General features: G+C 35.5%; 2 protein-coding genes across 3 annotated transcripts; one reads left to right on the forward strand and one right to left on the reverse strand.

Annotated features, from left to right (window-relative positions):
* Positions 1–1,028: 1,028 nt before the first annotated feature.
* Positions 1,029–5,230, forward strand: LOC143912188 (uncharacterized). 2 transcript variants are annotated; one of them, XM_077431432.1, is made up of 4 exons: positions 1,029–1,347; positions 3,074–4,484; positions 4,558–4,710; positions 4,992–5,230. In XM_077431432.1, the coding sequence occupies exons 1-4, from the start codon at positions 1,151–1,153 to the stop codon at positions 4,992–4,994; spliced, it is 1,764 nt and encodes a 587-aa protein (XP_077287558.1). In that variant the 5' UTR covers positions 1,029–1,150; the 3' UTR covers positions 4,995–5,230. The 2 variants fall into 2 exon arrangements, with proteins under 2 accessions (XP_077287558.1, XP_077287557.1); XM_077431431.1 differs by lacking the exon at positions 4,992–5,230 and having other exon boundaries at positions 4,558–4,722.
* A 3,430-nt stretch (positions 5,231–8,660) lies between these two features.
* Haspin (haspin) lies at positions 8,661–18,773 on the reverse strand. The gene is made up of 13 exons (XM_077431642.1): positions 17,242–18,773; positions 16,866–17,005; positions 16,324–16,785; positions 15,928–16,005; positions 14,698–15,618; positions 14,553–14,620; positions 14,444–14,462; positions 10,796–10,991; positions 10,529–10,711; positions 10,191–10,455; positions 9,554–9,649; positions 9,267–9,472; positions 8,661–9,187 (listed from the first exon to the last, which is right to left on the reverse strand). The coding sequence occupies exons 1-13, from the start codon at positions 17,427–17,429 to the stop codon at positions 8,977–8,979; spliced, it is 3,033 nt and encodes a 1,010-aa protein (XP_077287768.1). The 5' UTR covers positions 17,430–18,773; the 3' UTR covers positions 8,661–8,976.
* Positions 18,774–19,786: the final 1,013 nt, after the last annotated feature.

Here is a 19,786-nt window from a genome sequence, read left to right on the forward strand (position 1 = left end):
TACCGCGAATCTTTGATTTGCATACAAACTAAATAAATTCATGAAAATTTGTATAAAATTTGAATGTATGAAAATAGAATAATACAAAAACCATGCGTATAACATTTATTTTAATCTCTTCATCAATTACTTACGTAGGTACACTTACTTGAGAAATTAAGGCCACACGCAACGAAAAGTAACTCACCATACAGGGAAAAGTTAAAGAGATACACTTCACTTAATAAATCGTTAGCGTTTTTCTTTAACTTATAAAAATGTTTAATTTGAAATGAAAAAGGGTCAATTTGAAATGAAAAAGGGTCGATTTGAAATGAAAAAGGGTCAATTTGGAATGAAAAACCTGTACAGGCAACGCACAAGGAAAAAGAAAAAGATCATATTATTCACGGTAAACGGACTACTAGTCATATGTGAACCAGTCACAGGACAACCGGTCGCTCTAGATCGGTCACACGTGATCACCCGTCACACTAAAACTGGTCACACCCTAAAACTGGTCACGAGAAAACTGGTTGACCGATTTTAGGGTGTGACCAGTTTTAGGGTGTGACCAGTTTTCTCGTGACCAGTTTTAGTGTGACGGGTGATCACGTGTGACCGATCTAGAGCGACCGGTTCACATTTGACTAGTAATCACCGAACCATTATTCACAGCGCCGTGCCATCTATACATACGAAAGAGGAATCAACAAATTGTTGCTTTGTTACAAAGGTTACATGTCTGAAGTCCCGCACAATCTTATTTAGTTTATTTATTATATACTTCTCTATTTATATAAATTTTCAACTCGAACCAAGAGGAGACACGTGTAAAATGCTTGTTTTTCATGTATCCATGTTATTGAAAGCCAGCCCATCTTTCAAGTGTAATTCGCATGAGACGGGGAATGTCGAAGGTGCAGTTCTTCGATGGGTATCAAATAGACGTATGACATAAGGAAAAAAAGCTTGCAAAAAAAGAAAGAATCAGCAAAATGAGTCGGGCAAACGAGTGGGGTAGCGTTGAGAGTGTATGCGAGAGTGACACATAGTGTGCGAGTGTGAGTGAGTGTGAACATATGCAGCCAGTGGTGCTAACACTAAATATACGTTGGAATGTAGTAGGAAATTTCGCGGAATTATTCGCGGGCGGGGGGCCACGGCGCGCATGGAGGTCGAGGGGGGCGCAGGCGACGGGGGCGGGGGCGGGGGCGCGGCCGACGGGGGCGGAGACTCCGAGGGGCCTCTGATCGCCGGCCGCCAAGTATGGGTGCGCGTCGAGGCCGCTCTCCAGGACGTGCTCGTCGTCTCGTGTGGAGCTGATGGCAGACACTTCCAGGGTGTGCTGCTCGACTGCTCCAAGAGGTATCGACGATCTCACCTCTCCCGACCCTCAGATGACTCCTCACTGCTTATCCACACGCCACACGTCCACACGTCCACACGTCCACTCTCCTCATATTCAATGCCACTCTTTGTATCGACTTCTCCAGATCATTTTGTACAGTAAGCTGATGGTGATGTAGTAGGTTAGATCATGTGGCGATCGTCTCGTTTGAAGCACACTCTCTGGAATGGTCTCGTAATTTTTTCCCTGACGTTGTACTTGCATTACTAGTTTGTTGGACTGATGATTTTCTGAAGCGATTTATATTTTTTGTAAGCTGGTATGTTCATATGTAGTAGGTTAGATTATATTCCTGTCGTCTTATTTGAAGCACTTGATCAGCACCCTCTGGGCCTTTTCCTCATTGAACTGGTCCGACGGGTTTTATTTTAAATATTTATATACTTGTTTTCTTATATTGTAGTTGATAATTAAATAAAATTAGATGGAAATTCCTCCAGGGGAGTGTTCATTGAAACATCAATTATTTATAACTATGTGGATTACATTCATTGTGATGCTCATTTCCTTCATAATTAGTCGTATTACTCATAATTTTGATTGTGCAAATTTATTTCTGATTGGAAAGTATTTTTATATGTATAGTTTTTCATCATGACAATGATAGTGTTAAAATATTGCAGATTTGTATTCGAGATTAAAGCATACTCATATTTCATGCTCAAACGATAGAATGAATATTATTTGTAATAGAAATGAATATCTGAACATGCTGTGCAATGTTTTCGAATGCCTGCAAATGTTTTTTATTTAATTATAAAATCAGATTGAACATAGTTTTATCTACTAAAACCAATCCATTATAATTAAAACTGTTTTAAATAAAGGTCAATGAAGCCAACTTATTCCTAAGCCAATCCCATCTTCAAATGCTTAGGTCGGGGTAAGGCTTGGATTGAATTAATGAAGATATTGCCAGAGCTATCTGGTCGGTGGGTAACTTTGAGCTCATTGATGTTTATCAGTATTGCTTCGTTTTTGGGATTATCTCTAGTTGCTGGAAAATTGGCTTATAAAAAAACAAAATGCTGATAGATCAGTCCATGACCAATCCTATATATGTCATCTTTTAAGATCCATAAAAACATGATTTTTCTTTGTACAATATAAAAACAAACATAAAATTTACTAATATTAGGTGATGGCAACAAAAAAGTGGGTTATACGTTCAACTAATTCTTGATATTTTGTAATTTTGATGGTTTTATTTTATTTCCTTAATCTGCACATTCTATCAATATAAAGCATAATTTTTTCCATTTATGTACCAATTATTCAATTTATATTGTAGGTAAGTTTAGTTGAAAAATTTTATTACTAAACGAATTAAATAAAATATAACTAATATAAACCTTGTAAAAATGAAAGTGACTGTCTAGGTGTCATAGGCAAAGAACACCAATTCTTTTAATTCATAATTTCAATATATGTAAGGTTGAAGTTCAAGATTGAATGTTCTAGATCTATATTTATGTACATATTTTATTATATCAGTTGTTTAAAATTTGTAAAACGTGATAAAATTTCAGTTTATCAAAATTTGAACAAAACAGAGTATCTTTATAAAGAAAATCAATTATGACATCAATAAACTTTTATACAATTTGTAATAAAATTATTGTTACCGTGGTTTGCGGTGAAATTGTTGACGTTAATTATCTTAAAAAGTTTTATTTTTTACAGAAATCTTCCATTTGGGGTGTCTTCACTTCATCCCGTTTTCTCATCACAGAAATCTGTCATGGACAATAAATTATATTCAGTCAGTCAACGTTTTGCCTATCAAGATCCTGATTATAATCCCGGTGTACCGGTTAAGACGAAACAGCAACAGCAGAGACCCAAAATGACTGTTCGCTTAAGACCAAGAAAGGTTCTATGTTCCAACTGTAAAGGAATATGTAATGAAAATTCTGAGAACGTGGTTCAAACACGAAAAAGAAAAAGCGTGGATGGGAATGTGTCTGCAAAGGATAAAAAGTCTGATGCTGTTGGTAGAAATAAAACAGAAGATAGAACATTAATCATGGGCCATTCTTTAATTCCAAAATTATCAAGACTTCATCCCAACGAAATAACAAACGCCCTCAATGGCAATTCTTACGGTAGAAATGAAATATGGATTCGGCAAACCGAAGATGAAAGTGAAAATAATTTGGATACAGATAAAAAATTAAAAAATATGGACGGAAGCGGTGATAGTAATGGCGAATGTCCCGATCGTTTTATCAAAAGTGATGCGGTTTACAGTTCTAGTGAAAAATCTTGTGATAATAAATATGTAGACGATAGAGAGTTCGATTCAGAAAGTGAAAGACAGAAAGAGGGACTACAGAGTAAGTGTGAAAGTGAAACTAGTGTCAATAAAAAAAAACGGATTGAAAACTCTTCAAATAATACAGACGAATCTTCGAGTAGTGTATTTTCAAGTGCACGTACATTGAAAATTTCGTTTGGTGAAGGGGAAGGGACCGTATTGAAATTGCCAGCGATCATAGGAGACTTCAATTCCTGTGAGGAAGATCCCAACGCTTCGTTTGTGAAGACGGATAACAAAGCTGCTCGTCGTGCCATAAAGAAGGCAAAGAAACAAGCGCGCCGTCAAGCGACACCAGAAACGCACCCTTCATCGCCGTTGAATGACACGTCATACCAAATTTTCCAAAGAAAACATAAACACAAGGTGAAACATAAAAAGAAGAAAAAGGATGAAAAGAAAATCAAGCCAGTCAGCGATGATTTATCTGAGTCCCAGGATGAAAACCAATCTTCGATAGAAGAGCCAGGAATGAATAACGCGCCGACAATAAACAACACTGAAGAAGCAAACGGGGAACATTTAGAGACCACTGATGCTATTGTAGATGTAAAAATGTGTGAAGATACGGCAAGCGATTGGGTAAATTGCGAAGGTAGCTACAGTGGGATCGTACCAGGGGATGTAGTATGGGGAAAGTTGCAGGGGTTTCCGTGGTGGCCAGGAAGGGTAGTATCAATGGGTAGTGAGGGACAAGCGCGTGTTGCTTGGTTTGCCTCTAGCACCTCATCACTTGTCCCCTGCCAACGCCTAGCACCGTTCTTAGATAATTTTAAGGTATGCTACGATACAATATTACAACATTGCTATAGTTTTTCTCGGAATTGTGTTTATGTTTATATTTTTACAGGTACATTTTAATAAGAAAAAAAGAGGGCCGTATAAAGAAGCTGTACGATTAGCCACTCTAGAGGCAGGTGGGCCCTTGGATCCTTTGGCCACAGATCCTCTGGCTCCGGCTCCGAGCAATACTCTAGCACCATTATCTTCGCCACCTATTGATGTATTATCTTAAGTTCTGTTTTACGTTTTCGTTTCCTATTGAAGTATATTGTAACATTAATTTGACTAAACGTATCATTCTTATAAGACTCAATTTGAAAAATCTCTATAATATGCTACATTTGGAAATGCTTTTTTGGGAAAATATTTAATATTAAAATCTTTTTTTATTTTGTTATTTTAATTACTATACCACCTCATTTTATGGTTGTTTTTTTTTATCTATATTGTTTATATTCTTAATTTTATGCAAAATATTAAATAAATTTTTATTTTTTTCAGTAAATTAAGATATTAATTTTTATCAAAAAATTAAAAAAAAAAAAAACTATAAACAGTCTGGCAAGAATGTTGATAAGTATAGTAGGACTTATACTGAAAAACCAGACAAATGTACGAGCACTCCACACCTTTTTAGTCTGATGGAAAGTCAAATATAAGATACTCATTCATGGCTGTGCTCATTTCCTTCGTATAAGTCCTTTGTTGGGAAGAATTATATGTACTCATAGATATACCAGAAGAATAAAAAAAAAACATTACATATATGCAGATGTGAATGTATGGCAAACGTTTTGTATTTTATATTTAAAAATATAAAATTTGCTTGATCCAAATATTGTTGTGGAGTAGTTTGTTAAAAATAAAAAGCTTGTATAGCAGTAACAAAACTAACATAGTAATTCTAATGCATTTTCATATAAATTCTAATGCATATTTCATATAAATTTTAACTACATATTTCATTAAAATATCATACATATATCATGTGTATTAGTTCATCAAAACAGTGCCTTTCAATTTTCATTCTATTCAAGAAGTTAAAAATAAAAACTCAGACAAATTGAGGTTGTGGTTTTTTTTCGAACGTTCAAATTTATTTCACGGAAATTTGCGTTTTATAAATAAAGCCTTATCATTTTATTGCTCATTTGCAATTTGCTCAATTTAATTATTTGGCAACATTTTTAAACTTTTTTTATTATTATTACTAATGTAGATTTTGCTTCATATTACAATATAACATAACTGCCATTTATTAATTTAAAAATGTATACTATATGCACATTCCCATGTTTTCATTTTATATTTTACTAGTGTTTTTACCCGGCTTTGCTCGGTATTTGTAATATAAACCGCTTAAAAATGGCCAATCTAATAGTTAACATTTTATTACATTTATTTGAATAGTTTTATTTTATTTAAATTTATTTGATTTACGAACCAACATTACATATTTTCTTACATACTTACAAAGTCTCTTTCGAAATTATATATTAGTTGTTTGCTATTTATCATATTTTCTCGCTACCTTTAACAATTTTAATATATGTATGGTATAATTTTGTGACTTAAAAACGTAGATAGAGGAATAATTTCAAATGACTTACATATATGTATAAGCTGTTTGTGAACTTTGTGTAAATTTTAACCAAACTGTGAGTGATTTAATTCATTAAACATCAAGACAATGAAAATTATGATATTTGAATATGTTCAAATATATCGTAATACTAACAAAAGTCCTGTCGAAAAATTCTTAAACGAGATTGAAACATATGTTAGATATAATGATTTAGCTTACAAATAACTACTGAAAAGTTTACGCTTAATTATTTTAAGAAAATATAGGTTCCAAATTATTGTCATATATTATATGTAAATACTTGAACTATGTACATATATATAACTATATTCTGGTAAATCTCGCATATTTAATTACTATTTAATAGTTGTTTCGACTGTGAGTTTGCTTTCATGAATATATTCGAGTTACATATTGGAATATGTACAATATATGTATATTGCGAAACGTGAAAGTTAAATTTAATCAAAATTGACAGTTTTGAAATAGTTTCAATTGATACTATACATTTCGTTTCTATTTTATGGGCACGTTTCAAGTATCTATGTATATATGTACATACATATGTGTGGGGGCATTTTAAGACAATGCATTTTATGCACCATACCTGTCCATATATGTATATGTAATATAATATTTACCAAGTGATATTTCACTGTTTTGACTTGTGAAAATGTGTCATCTAAAGATGAGAACACTAACAGTGTTCAAGTTTATTCTTAATAATACTATGTATTACAATGTATATAGGCGTATCAATAGAAGATAATTCTTCTTGAAGATTACTTTTTTTTTTATATTGTGAATAAGACATTTTGTGAAAATATATTGTAATATTGCTAGATATGTATGTCTCAAATTGTGATTATATTTGTTTGCGAATGAATACAAAAAATATGCCATAATGCCATTGTTCATTTTGCTGATGGTTTCGGAAATATGCTTAGTTCTCATTTGCCTTTTAAATACTATTGATACATTCAGTCAGCATAATTCCTTCATCAGACCCAGGATTTGCAATCATAACATATATGTATGTATAGCACTCTTGATTATGTTCTTTTGAATGGTTTGCAAACTATGTATGTTACGTTAAAATATTACATACATATATGAACCCCATGGCTCCTCTACACAAGTGCTCTTATTAACGTGTGTCCCTGAAATTAAGCAATACCATGATTTTAATATAAACCCTAGTGAAAATAGCATACACTGTCGCTGTATGACTGATCATGCGGTTACATTGGTAATCAACCAGAACGGCAAAATGCATTTCTACAATTCTTTCCCTTGACTTAAGGACATAAGATATTGTTTTGTCCTTTCGGATTTTTTCCCGCAAACATACTGTTTAAGCCTTACCCCATTTTTTGGATATAATTTAATATAAGATCAGGTCTTATTTTCGAAGAGACACGTTAGGTCACTGAACGTCATCGTATGTTCAACGGCGATGAGCCTGGATTCACCAATTCTCGTTGAATGAACTCTTCGTTTCTATACTTAAATATAATTTGTCATCAATTTTGAAAGTCGCAAAATAGTAGAGATATGGGAAAATGCTTCTGGAATGATTACTATGATGATCCTAGTACCAAGCTGACTAGAAAAGTATAGATACAGAGTTCATTTAATTACAGAGAATTGATGTTTCGCAAGGGAACCATTCAATGGGGTTGACTTCAATTCAAGGCCATTGCTTAAGGTTGTTTCCAAAAAACGAATGGTCAAGCATGGCGTACGCTGGATCATATCTTTTTTGACAGTGGGCTATTTTTCAATAATGATCTGCGATGATCCATTATATGGAATACAGCAATGGCTTACGATGTTTGTAGAGGAGCCATTACACGTATCGCATTTAATTCATGTAAGGTTTACTCGGGCAATCTTAATTTGTGTCGTTTCTATAAGAGAAAATTAATTTAATTTACCATAATATTCAAGCTATAATTGTAATGAGTAGTTCCGTTCTTAGTTCGTTTATGCGAAACAATCCCAATTTTACTATTTCGCGGCTGGCATATACGCTAGTTCTGTTTTGATGTTGTCGCCATACAGAATTTTATTTGATCAGGGTAATAAAACGATCGGTGATTTGAAACTGTCATCTACCAATGTGTTCGAATTGTATATCTTTGTAATTTACACATGTATAGATTATATAAGGGAAAAAAGCGATGTGAAAACAGATGATTTTACTTGCACTAAGTAGAAATGTAATAAAGGTCAATAACAACACTGCAAACTTTTAATGTCGGTCTTATCGGCTGACGACGTGACCATCTTTCGAAGTGTGCAGACTGGACTGTCGTAGGTGTATATTACATTATGTGTAGTTTAAACCAATTGTAAATATATGGTATACAATCACTGTTGCTTGTTTTAATTCACTACCTCATTACTCGTGATAAGGAGGTTCCGCTACTTCAAATTGAGCCACAATCTTCGACTACACTGTACATTACTAACGAAACATTGATAAGGAATTGGCAGTTTTATATTACGACGGTTAAATGAAACACAAATTAGTCTCCAAAAATATTTTTAATTTTTTAAGATAAATATTGTCAATCAGGCACATTTTCAGGCACTCAATATAATACTGGCAATAAACAAAAATATAATCTTTAAGTGGAAACGACAAATATTGAATTGAGTGTGTCGTCCAATCAGCACGACAACCACAATTGTGTGTAATATAACAATATCGGAGACTCAACACTTGAGTATGCATTTTTCACAAACTAATAACATATAATAAAGTATTTATAGTATACACAATACATATTTATATAAGACATAAGATTAATAAAACAATTTTTTTTAAACGTAACATGCAGAATAACATGAATTATTAGTATATAGATAGATATATATGTAAATATATAGCATAATTTAAATATAACTGTCACAATTTTCGCTAATTACGAAATCGAAGCAACTGTTGTAATCTCGGATCGCATCCCTAAGCTTCTTCAGCTTGTTGATGTATTTTTTGTGAATTTTTGATTTTACCCTCTCATAGCGCAGCCCATCGATCATTTTGGTCAATATATAGTGGAGCCACAATATATTGGTGTACGGATGAAATTCTTGCCATGAATTCCTGAAACAAGCGATTATATAAGTAAATCACTAGGAAACAGTGTGTATTAAAAAAAAAGTCTTATAAACATTGGACTTACCCGTTCTTTTCCCTCATCAAACGATAGATGCTAAATTGGTAATCACCACCAGCATTGAAAAGATCATCATCATTTGCCAGGTCGTTATAAATAGTAGACGCAAATTGTGGCAAGGAAATACGAGACAGTGTGAAATCAATTATATTGGCAAAAACTCCACATGATGGGATGGAATATGTAGTACCACGAATGTTATAGTTGATGTTCTATGAAATGCAGAAAATTTAATTTAATTATATGAAATAAATAATTATTTAGATGGCATTCAATCTTATTGAAAGACAAACCGGTTCATCTGTAGGTTTAATTAAGACATTCCCCCAATGTAAATCTCTATGCTCGAATTGATAAGCTTCTTCAGCAACAGCGAGGGTGAAAGCAATCTGTAAATTCGAACGTATTATTAAAAAAAAAAGTTACATAATATATAAAAAAATAAATCATATTTAACTTATTAAATCATATGCCATGCTAAAAAAGTTAACAATAAACACTCAACTGAAAGAAAAATTAAAATTAATACACAAATAAATGGTTTCGTGCATTTAGTGGAATAAAGCGGCAAATGGAGAGCAGAATCAAATTGACGAGTATGTAAAAAATAAAAAATATAAATTGCATTATGGATGAGTGAAAATCTAGTCATGAAACACATTTAACACGAACTAAACTTCCAGCCATCCATAAAACAATCGATTCAATGATAAAAATCGACATTCTATAAAAAAAAAAAAGGGCAAACACAGGAGAACAAAAAATTTTCGTAACGGATGAGTGAAAATCTAGTCATGAAAATAAAATTAAAACATGCACCAGAATTTCAGCCATCGGTTAAAAAAATCATAAATAAAAAAGCTTGCAAAATATTCAAAAATAAAAACACTCAACACGTACATTGATTAAAATGTTAAGAATGAATATTACCTGAAAGAACAAAGCATAGGATTTTTCAGCGTTGGAAAATTCAAACGCCTCTAAATCTTTTCCTCCGTGTTCTAGTTCCAGAACAATATATAATTGATTCGAATTGAAGTTGGGATAGTCGTTTTCGGAACCTTTAAGTTCATCAAAGAGATCCCACTGAGTCAAGAGTCGCTCCGGATAAGATCCTTGAACGCAATGCACTCTGTGTACTCGAGCAAATGAGGACGTGTTATTGTAAGTGTTGTTGCGCAAATCACTCAATTCCCTAAAACGCAAAATTATTTCAATTAAATAAAAATATTATAAATCAGCAGTCTTTTAGGCTAATAAATACTAACATAGCAATGACAATCTCGGATATGATTTCCTCAAACTTCTTTTGAGGTTCGCCATTGACAAGTGCGTCTCCTTCAATGGGGATAACTTTCATAACAATTGGGTTGTTGGGGTCATTTTCAGTTTTGTAAAGAAAGACTTCCCCATAAACGCCCTCGCCAATTTTCCAACACCTTTGCAGCTTCCTAAATATGAAAAATACACAATATTATAATAGATCGTGAAAAATAGCATTCGGAAGCATCATTGTGGATAGAGAAGATTCTCACCGTTTTGGATAGCATTCATCAAACGGAAGTGGCTCAGTTTGATTACACCTCCTCAAAACGAGATCCCGTGCACTGAGATCAGTCCAATCGGCTTTCTCCTCTAAATCTTTCGATATTAGAGATGGTCTGTCGTATCTCGATATCGAGAGTCTCGAAAAGGCGATACCAGTATCATTACCAGAATTCGATAACAATTCTAAAAGAAAACGAAGAATCGCAAATTAATAATGATTTTTTTTAATTATATATAGAAAAGCACAACAAATGTTTTAAGATTTTTCATTAGAAAATGGTGGAAGAATATGATTTTTATTGAGGTCATTTTTTTAAAAGTGGATAATTATGATGCAAATGTTGGCTCAACATTATCTTTTGATTTTTTTAAAATTGAATCGAAAAACAAATAGTAGTAAATAATGGCTGACATTATTTCAGATATTAAATTTGGTACTTGTTCGTTAGTTCGGCCCACGCTTTGCTGCAACATCATGTTTTGACTTTATGTCAACAGATGTCTCAAGTATTCGTATTCAAATCAGTATTCGAGCGCGTTCCTGACGTTTATACAAATGTCTTATAGCGAAAATGAAGATACGTCTTGAAGAAGAACAGTCTCGAAGGGGTCGTGTCCAGATACGAGTCAATCAAGTCCTAGTTCATTCCTCGTCTCAGCTTATTTCCCCCATATGACAGAACCCCACATACGTCCTAGCTGTTGGATTTTTTCGAGATTCAATAAAGTAAATAAGTAGAAAAAAAAAAAGAATTTAAATCAATTTATATTATATATTTATTTTTTAATCGTTTGAAAAAAAAAAAATTATTAACGATAGAAACGCGTGCAAATACTGATTTTTTTTTATTACTCGACATATCTATCGGCAACGAAGCGTAATAATTGGTTTTATATATTATCTTTATATGTGAGCCTAACTAGTGAACGAGTGCCTTAAATTTTTATATATAAAACATGACTATTGTATAATTTTCGTCGAATTTTAAAACCGAACACTAGAAAAGTATCAAATTATTATAATATACGTCATTTCATTACGAGGAATATTCAATTTACAAAAAGTCAAATGTGAACATAATGACACATTCTAATTAATTTTAACAATGCGAATGTATGTATAAAAAAAAAAACAAAAAAAAAATTAAAATTCTACGAAACAATGAATCGATCAAATGTTTTCGCAGAATCGATGAATCACACACTGCAATTAAACGTCAAAAATGACAATTGAGCATGGAATTGAGGTTAGGTACAAAAAAAAAAAAAATGTATATAAAATTTCGGTAGACCTAAACGAAGGCGTGGGGGAAGAGGGAGAGGTGGGAAAGTAGAGGGGGTGAATCGAAGCGCGTACTTTTGTTGCGAACGCCTTCGAAGCGGGATCGGGGGGCGCGCGGGAGTGAGGGGGGGCGGGTGCGGGGTTGGGGGCGTAGTGAGGGGGAGTGAGGGGGGCGAGTCTGACCTGCGGCAGCGTCAGTCGACAGCAGATACATGCACCGGAGCGGCGAGGGCGGTGGCAGCAGACACGAAGGGGCGAACCAGCGAAGGGGGTGCGGGGCGGGGTGGGGCGGAGGCGCGGGGGCAGAGCGAGGGGCTACACTCGGCTGCGAGGTCGCACACTCGGCTACGCGTCACCCGAAGCTTCCTTTGTCCGTGACCGCAGTGTTGCCACTCGTTGCCACTCGTTGCCACTCGCTGCCACTCGCTGCCTACCCACCTACCAACTCGCCCACTCCCACTCTGCCACTCTGCCACTCTTCCACCCACCGACACCCTTTATTATCGTGCCACTCTATTACAGTACACTCGAAATTTATCGTCTCTTTCTCCTCGGACTAATTTAGCGCGAATCCACTAATTTTCCAGTCGAATAAGTAAAAGCTCTTCGTTTGTTTTCGACTGGCGCGCTCGATCGTTTCGAACTTTACGAACGTTCGCCGAAAGCGGGGAAACGGTTCGCGATCTTTGGCGCCGGGCGAGACGGCGTGCAATTTGATTTGCGCACGCGACGCCGAAATAAATTGCGGCGAAAGCATTGATTTTCCTTTCGAGAATTTCCGAGAATCGGTGTGGCAACTCTGACGTCATCAATTTCCGGGAAAACGCGGGCGAGTCACGGCGCACGGCGGCGGCTGCTGACGTCGCACGGACGTAAATACGATTTTTACGACCAAAACTCGCCCCGAAAACACGGGAAAAAATCCACTCAAGTTTGCAATATCACATGCATAGGCAAGTTGAAACACATTAACATACTAACGGAAAATAGTTCAGATTTGTAAGCGTTATTTCGTAGCATCGGAAACACTAGTCGTCGGCCATTTAATAAAACGTACATATATTTATACTGTAATGAATGGGAGTACAATGGAGTATATTATTTGGTTCGGTGATTATTAGAGGTAGGACCGGGAGCGTGCTTTTTCTAGGAAATAGGGCGTTTTGGGTCTGTTTTACAGGAAACAGGGCAAACTACAAAGCTAGAGAGCATAAAAAAAGGTTCATCATAAAAATGAACAAAGCACAATGCAAAGTTGGTCCGCTCTTTAGTGATTATATCCCAAATGTGAGTCGCTACCATGATAACCTCCGACGCCAAATCTCGTAAAAAAAAAGCATTTGCTGAGCAATATTTGGGCAGCTTTCTGTACGGCAATTTTCCTGTACGACAGGAGTCCGCGCGAGCGATTTTCGTAGCGACGTTATCCTGGTAGCGATTCATATTTGGGATGTAAGCCGTTTATCATATTGCACTATCAATAAGATGACCATTAGTACTGAACATCTATCCTGGTAAGTCGTGAAATAAAACCAGTACAATTTTTCTTATCTAATAGATGAATTTCAATATACAAAGCGAAAATTATGTCTCTTACAAAAATATTGGTAAATTAGTAAAAAAAATTGTCTTTGATTACTAGAAACATGCATCTGCCGAAGGACTTTTTTCTTTGATAAACAATATGTGGTCCAGTGATAAAACGCAATATTGAATGTTAAAACTTTAAAATGTTTGCCAAGCGATAAGAATAATTTTAACCAGTTCTGTGTAAAATTTTATAAGGGCATTAAAGAAAATGTATTATTCATGTTAGTTTTTATTAATGGAAGTATTTAGAAAAAAGTCCTGGTTTTCAATTTGAAAAAAATGGTCACCTTAACTATCAATATTATCACACAATCCACATTAATACCGTAAAAGGTTAGTATCGTGATAATTCAAAGTATAGTAGTATATATGGACTATTTTGAAATCAGCGAAACTAGATTCACTGTATTGCGACCAACGACTAATATTTCTCTTGCTTTCAGTTTAATTTTTAAATGATTTTCTTGTAGATCAATCAATTCGAACATTTTTTTGTTATAAAATTATTCACTAGTATTTTTCCCAGAACTGTGGAGTTTAAAAAAATAAGACGGCTCCAACCCCTGATATTTCTCCACAATATGACTCTCGATTTTAAAACTGATGGCAGTGAGAGATTCCAAATCTCCGATCCCTATTGGTCAATGTTTTACAAGGCTTTTCTATGTTTTTGATATGTACATTTATAGCAATTAACTAATAATTCTAAACATACATACATATTTTCATGTATAATATTTAATAAACAAAATTTCATAATTACCTTCTTGCAGTGTATAGTCCTGTCAGAACAAAAATAAAAATATATTAAAAATTGTACATAATTTAACTTAAATTAAATTAATTTACGATAAATATACCTAGAAACATACCCCAACAACCTTCACGATAGATTTTCTTCCCGAAATAAAATTAGGATGAAACGACGGCTCTGCAAAAACTGAGCAAAATCGATAATTTAATAAAAATAATACACAATGCAAATACACATTTCAATACTTTAAGTGCTTTACAAACCTGATGCATTTTGTTGAAGAATACTATCAATAGTTTGTTTGTATTTACGACCTCTGTGAATAGTTTCATCGTGCATCGTACAGTTAAAATGGTCTACAGTATCATTCATATTGGTCATATTTCGGATAATATTCAAATGCCTCTCCCACTTTTTACCAGCCGGAAGTATAAAAGAAGGACCTGCAGGGTTCAAATGTTCGATTTTTGATATATCAAGGTCCGACTTCAACGGTGATGCAGCTTTGAATGCGGTTCTCCTTTGAGTTACGAATTTGAAATCTATCGAACGATTTGGTGAATTTGTAACAGTATTGCAACTAATGTACGAAGAGTTGTTGATTGTATTTTCGTTTTCACACAATGTAGTTGGACTGTTTTTAAGAGTAGTGTCGGTTTTTGAATACAAGTGAGATGAATTACGAGTAGTTGTATTACAATTCTGATAATCGTTCTTCCACACTTCTTCTGGACAAGTATCAGAATTAGCGCTGATTTCTCGGCTAACATTACTTTCATTTTGTTTCAAAACTGAGTCAAATACATCGGAAACGTTCAAAGAACAATCGTTACTATGCTCATTAGTTTGCAGTCTTAAATCTTCTAAAACAACAATAGGAATTCGGTCTAACACTACAACAGGAAGTCTTTCTAAAATCACAACGGGATTACCACTTTCGCAAGAATTGGTAGAAATGTTATTTTTTTGACTAGCATTTTCAGAAATTTTATTCTCAATAAGAACTTTATCTTCATCAGAAACGTCAGAATTTTCTTCTTTTTGAACAATATTTGCTGAGATTTCATCTTCGTGAGAAATACTTTGGTATATTTCATCTTTGTGACTAATATTTATTGCTTCTTCAACTCTTTCGTCCAACAAAGTTTTGAAACCTCCAAAACTGATTGAAGAATCTGGTTGTGCTGAAATTATAGATAAGTTTTGTAATAGTTTTTCGGACAATTTTAATTGCATTGGGAGAAGACTTCTAGTATTGCATGTTTCATATTCATTCTCGCATGTTTTATATGAAATACAAGATTCATCGTTTGTATTTTCGTTTGATTCAATTTTACTATCAGGGCCAATTACGTATGATTCACATGAACTATTAAATATATCAGGACTAATTGTACGGTGTGTTTCAGTTTTAGCACTCAATTTAAAATTGTCTTCGGGGAAAGTGTCACATTTCAAAATTTCATCAGTAAATTGTATGCAAATGCTTTTACCTTCTAAGTTGAGATCATTTTTTAGTTGCAACTCGGGTTCATTCAAATTTCCAATACAGATTGAAGTGTCCGGTTGTGCTGAAATCATAGATAGGCTTTGTGATATTTTTTGAAACATCGAATGCCGCATTGAGGCAAGACTTGTAGAGTTTGTGTTTTGTACATTTGTATATGTCTTATTTGAAACATGAGATTCGTCATTGAAATTCGACTGTCTATTTCCATCGGATTGAATTTTAGCATTAGGAACAATGATATACGTTTCATACGAACTATTAAATATATCAGGACTAATTGTACAATGTGTTTCAGTATTAGCAATTAATTTTAAATTATCCTTAAGGATACTACTACATTTCGAAATTTCATCACTAGCTTTTACACTGCTGCTTTTACCTTCCAAGTCGAAACTAAGTAAGTTGAGGTCACTTTCGTGTTGAAACCCTGGTTCTTTTAGTGAAGCATGTGACTTTGGCGTGAAAGGGTGGATTATAGCAGAAATATCATTATCGTTTGAATGATAATTGTACGAAGTGTTCTTGCAAGGTGTACTCGATATAGGTAAACTATTCTTCTTTGGAGTTTTGACAATGTCTACAGTATCAGGTCTAGCAATTGAATTGTCGATAGGTAACGTATGAGATAAATTTTTACTACTACAATTTTCCAAAATTGAAGTTTCTTTTATACATTCCAAGATCATTTGTTGAGTATTTGAGACGTTATTGACTTTTTTAATACTTTCAACTGTTAAATGGTAATCTGTAAAATTACTGATATTGTTCCGATTGTCTGATGAGAATAGTTTTTCTCTTTTCTTTGATTTAAAATTGTGCTTGTTAAGCTTCTTTCTTGTTTCTGAAAGCAAATATACTATATTATATTATATGTTTCAAATTTGTTTTACGGCTCGTAACAATTTAAAAATGATATCTTACTTTTTATTTTAATTTCTGTAGCTAATGGAGAGATCGGTGAGGACGAGCTATATGTCAAATTTAATTTTGGATCAAAACATCGGGGCGTTTCGTGATTATCATTCGAAATGAGCCTTTGAAAAGTATCATCCGGATCTACACTGGAAAATAAATAAACAATGAAAAAATGATTATGGTTTTTTTATGAAATGTGAAAACAAATCCAGAGGCAGTGGATACATTAATAACAAACAAACCTTTGCATATTACAGTTTCAAGTACATATCTACAATACGTAAGTACTAATAAGATTCAATGAACGCGAGCGTGAAGTATACGGGTTCTACTTGTCAAGAATAAAATATATACGTATGTATAATAGAAAATGGAATCTCACTCATTGTGAAGAAGTTTATCGAATTCATCAGAACTATAGGAATAAGCCGGTGCAGGTTGTGTGGGAGTCGTCCAACGTGTCTGTGCCTTTTTAGGATGCAGATGGTTTCCGTTTCCATTTCCTGCGCCAGGACGACTCTCCCTCGTCGTACGACTGTATGTCCGACGAGCACATCCTCCGCCGATCATCGAAATCTTCACTAAGTATGAAATGCCAGAACACACTTCCAACCGGAAATGGGCAATCTCGATCTCGAGTAGCAGTCACTTGCGTCTGCCGTTACGTTTCAAATTGATGAAACCTGTATACGGTCATAATTAATAAATCTCTAACCATAAACAGCGAAAAATATGTATTTGAATTTCTATGAACGTACCTCTCTATTTATTTTAGCTGCTTCCGTAAGAAGCTATTGTTAATAAATATTTGGGGAAAATTAGACGATTATCAAATCATTATATACGAATGCAAAATAGCATTTCATGCATTTGATATTTATAATAAACGGGTTACATTCCAAATGTGCTAGCACTTTCATCATGCACAGCCAATGGCTACGTTTACACTACTGATATCTACACCCGATCCACCCGATATTTAGGAATTTTTCCATATTCAGTTCCCATATTGCAGCCTGTGGTTGCTATTTAGGAACTGGTTATGGAAAAATTCCTAAATATCTGGTGGATCGGGTGTATATATCGGTAGTGTAAACGTAGCCATTGGCTACGTCCACACTACCGATATCTACACCCGATATTTAGGAATTTTTCCATATCCAGTTCCCATATTGCAACCTGTGGCGGCTCGCTTATACGACATGGTCGAGTTTGGTTGCCTTCCTGCGAGTGGGAACCAACTCGGCTGGGTTCGTAGAGCCACTACTCACTCTGTCTTCAGCTGTCATATAATAAACACGTGCATTAACATGCCAGTCGTCTCATTCGTTCATCCTCCATACTGGTGACCCCCGACATCGAGCCACGCAGCCTCGATCAATTTCAACATGCCGCTCATCCCTGCCTCGCCGAGCCAGGCGGGAAATCTACCCGCCGCGCCCCCATCGCCATCAACACAGCACGCCGCGGCCCGCGGGTGACAATAAACGAGCAGACACGGTTACCTACCTACCTATCGACATGAGTCCAGCCACAACGTCGATGACAGGTGCTTAAAAAATGGGGGAGCGAATGAGACGACGATCTTGACAGCTGGATGTGGAGTCATGCGCGATCCAGTACACATAGAATGGTCATCCAGCACCACAAGATTCATCACACACCACCTCAGCACCATCATCATCATCAAGGCCCCGTCTGTCCCCACGAGCGTCGTCACGCCGAGACGGGCGGTAGCGCTACAACACCTCCACGAGCCACAACGACTCACGGTCCAGCTCGGAGTATCATCAACCACATCGATGCCCCTGCCGCCCCCGCCGCCCCACCAACCGACATCAGCCTCGGAAGAGCGGCGCCGCCGCAGCATCGCATCGGCGCGACCATCGGACCGGCCACCGTCCTGCTCGCGACGTTACCGCCCTCGAATGTACCGACCATTCAGGGCGGTACACCTACACAGCGGATGACCCACGTCAACAATTTTTTTCTCCCCACTCAATAATTTTTTTTCTCTTTGTGTAACAATAATTTTTTTCTTTTGTAAAATTTGTTTCTTTGTAATTTTGGTATCGCTGATGCTGGGGGGGGGGAGTGATGTGGCGGCTCGCTTATACGACATGGTCGAGTTTGGTTGCCTTCCTGCGAGTGGGAACCAACTCGGCTGGGTTCGGAGAGCCACTACTCACTCTGTCTTCAGCTGTCATATAATAAACACGTGCATTAACATGCCAGTCGTCTCATTCGTTCATCCTCCATACTATTAAGGAACTGGTTATGGAAAAATTCCTAAATATCGGGTGTATCGGGTGTAGATATTGGTAGTGTGGACGTAGCCATTGTGGTTGATTCGCATCGCCCTCGCGCTTTGCAATCTCTTTCCCCCCCACCCCCCCCGCGCTGTCCCCTCATGGGTTTAAATGTATTCACTTTCATTTATGTGTGTTCTTGTCAGTGTTCACGATGCGTTTTCCTGTATTCTTATCTTATCTCCATAATTGACCATGCAAAAAAACATGGTGAACCTACAAAGCCACGCAAAACAACCCCATCAATGCCGTACTGAAAAACCTGATCGATAAACCCGCGCCGTCAATTTCACGTAAAATAGAACTACAGAATTAAATAAAAATAAATTTAATCGAGGTTGTTGGTGAATATTTAATATATTTGAAATACCGTATTGTATTAATTGTTTAAATCGCTATTGTTTGAATTGCTACCAGGAGAAATCTAATCGCTACACTTCCTGGTAGCGATTTACATTTGGGATGTAATCACCGAAGCGCTATTTATTTAACTTTTTTTCTTTTTACAGTGAGACCATTTCTTAATTTTGTACTTATTTATTAGATGAACTACTAAAATTATAATCGTACTTGCAATTGATTTGGTGATTATTCCGCAAAAAGCGATCTCGCGCAAGT

The sequence above is a fragment of the Arctopsyche grandis genome, chromosome 5, assembly GCF_051622035.1.
Source record: "Arctopsyche grandis isolate Sample6627 chromosome 5, ASM5162203v2, whole genome shotgun sequence".
Lineage (NCBI taxonomy): Eukaryota > Metazoa > Arthropoda > Insecta > Trichoptera > Hydropsychidae > Arctopsyche > Arctopsyche grandis.

Coding starts and splice junctions, on each gene's coding strand:
- LOC143912188 (XM_077431431.1), top strand. CDS start 1,151: ATGGAGGTCGAGGGGGGCGCAGGCGACGGGGGCGGGGGCGGGGGCGCG. Junction 1,348..3,073: donor CTGCTCGACTGCTCCAAGAG/GTATCGACGATC, acceptor TATTTTTTACAG/AAATCTTCCATTTGGGGTGT. Junction 4,485..4,557: donor CGTTCTTAGATAATTTTAAG/GTATGCTACGAT, acceptor ATATTTTTACAG/GTACATTTTAATAAGAAAAA.
- Haspin (XM_077431642.1), bottom strand. CDS start 17,429: ATGATCGGCGGAGGATGTGCTCGTCGGACATACAGTCGTACGACGAGG. Junction 16,786..16,865: donor TACAGAAATTAAAATAAAAA/GTAAGATATCAT, acceptor ATTTGCTTTCAG/AAACAAGAAAGAAGCTTAAC. Junction 15,619..15,927: donor AAATGATCTCAACTTAGAAG/GTAAAAGCATTT, acceptor CTATAATTTCAG/CACAACCAGATTCTTCAATC.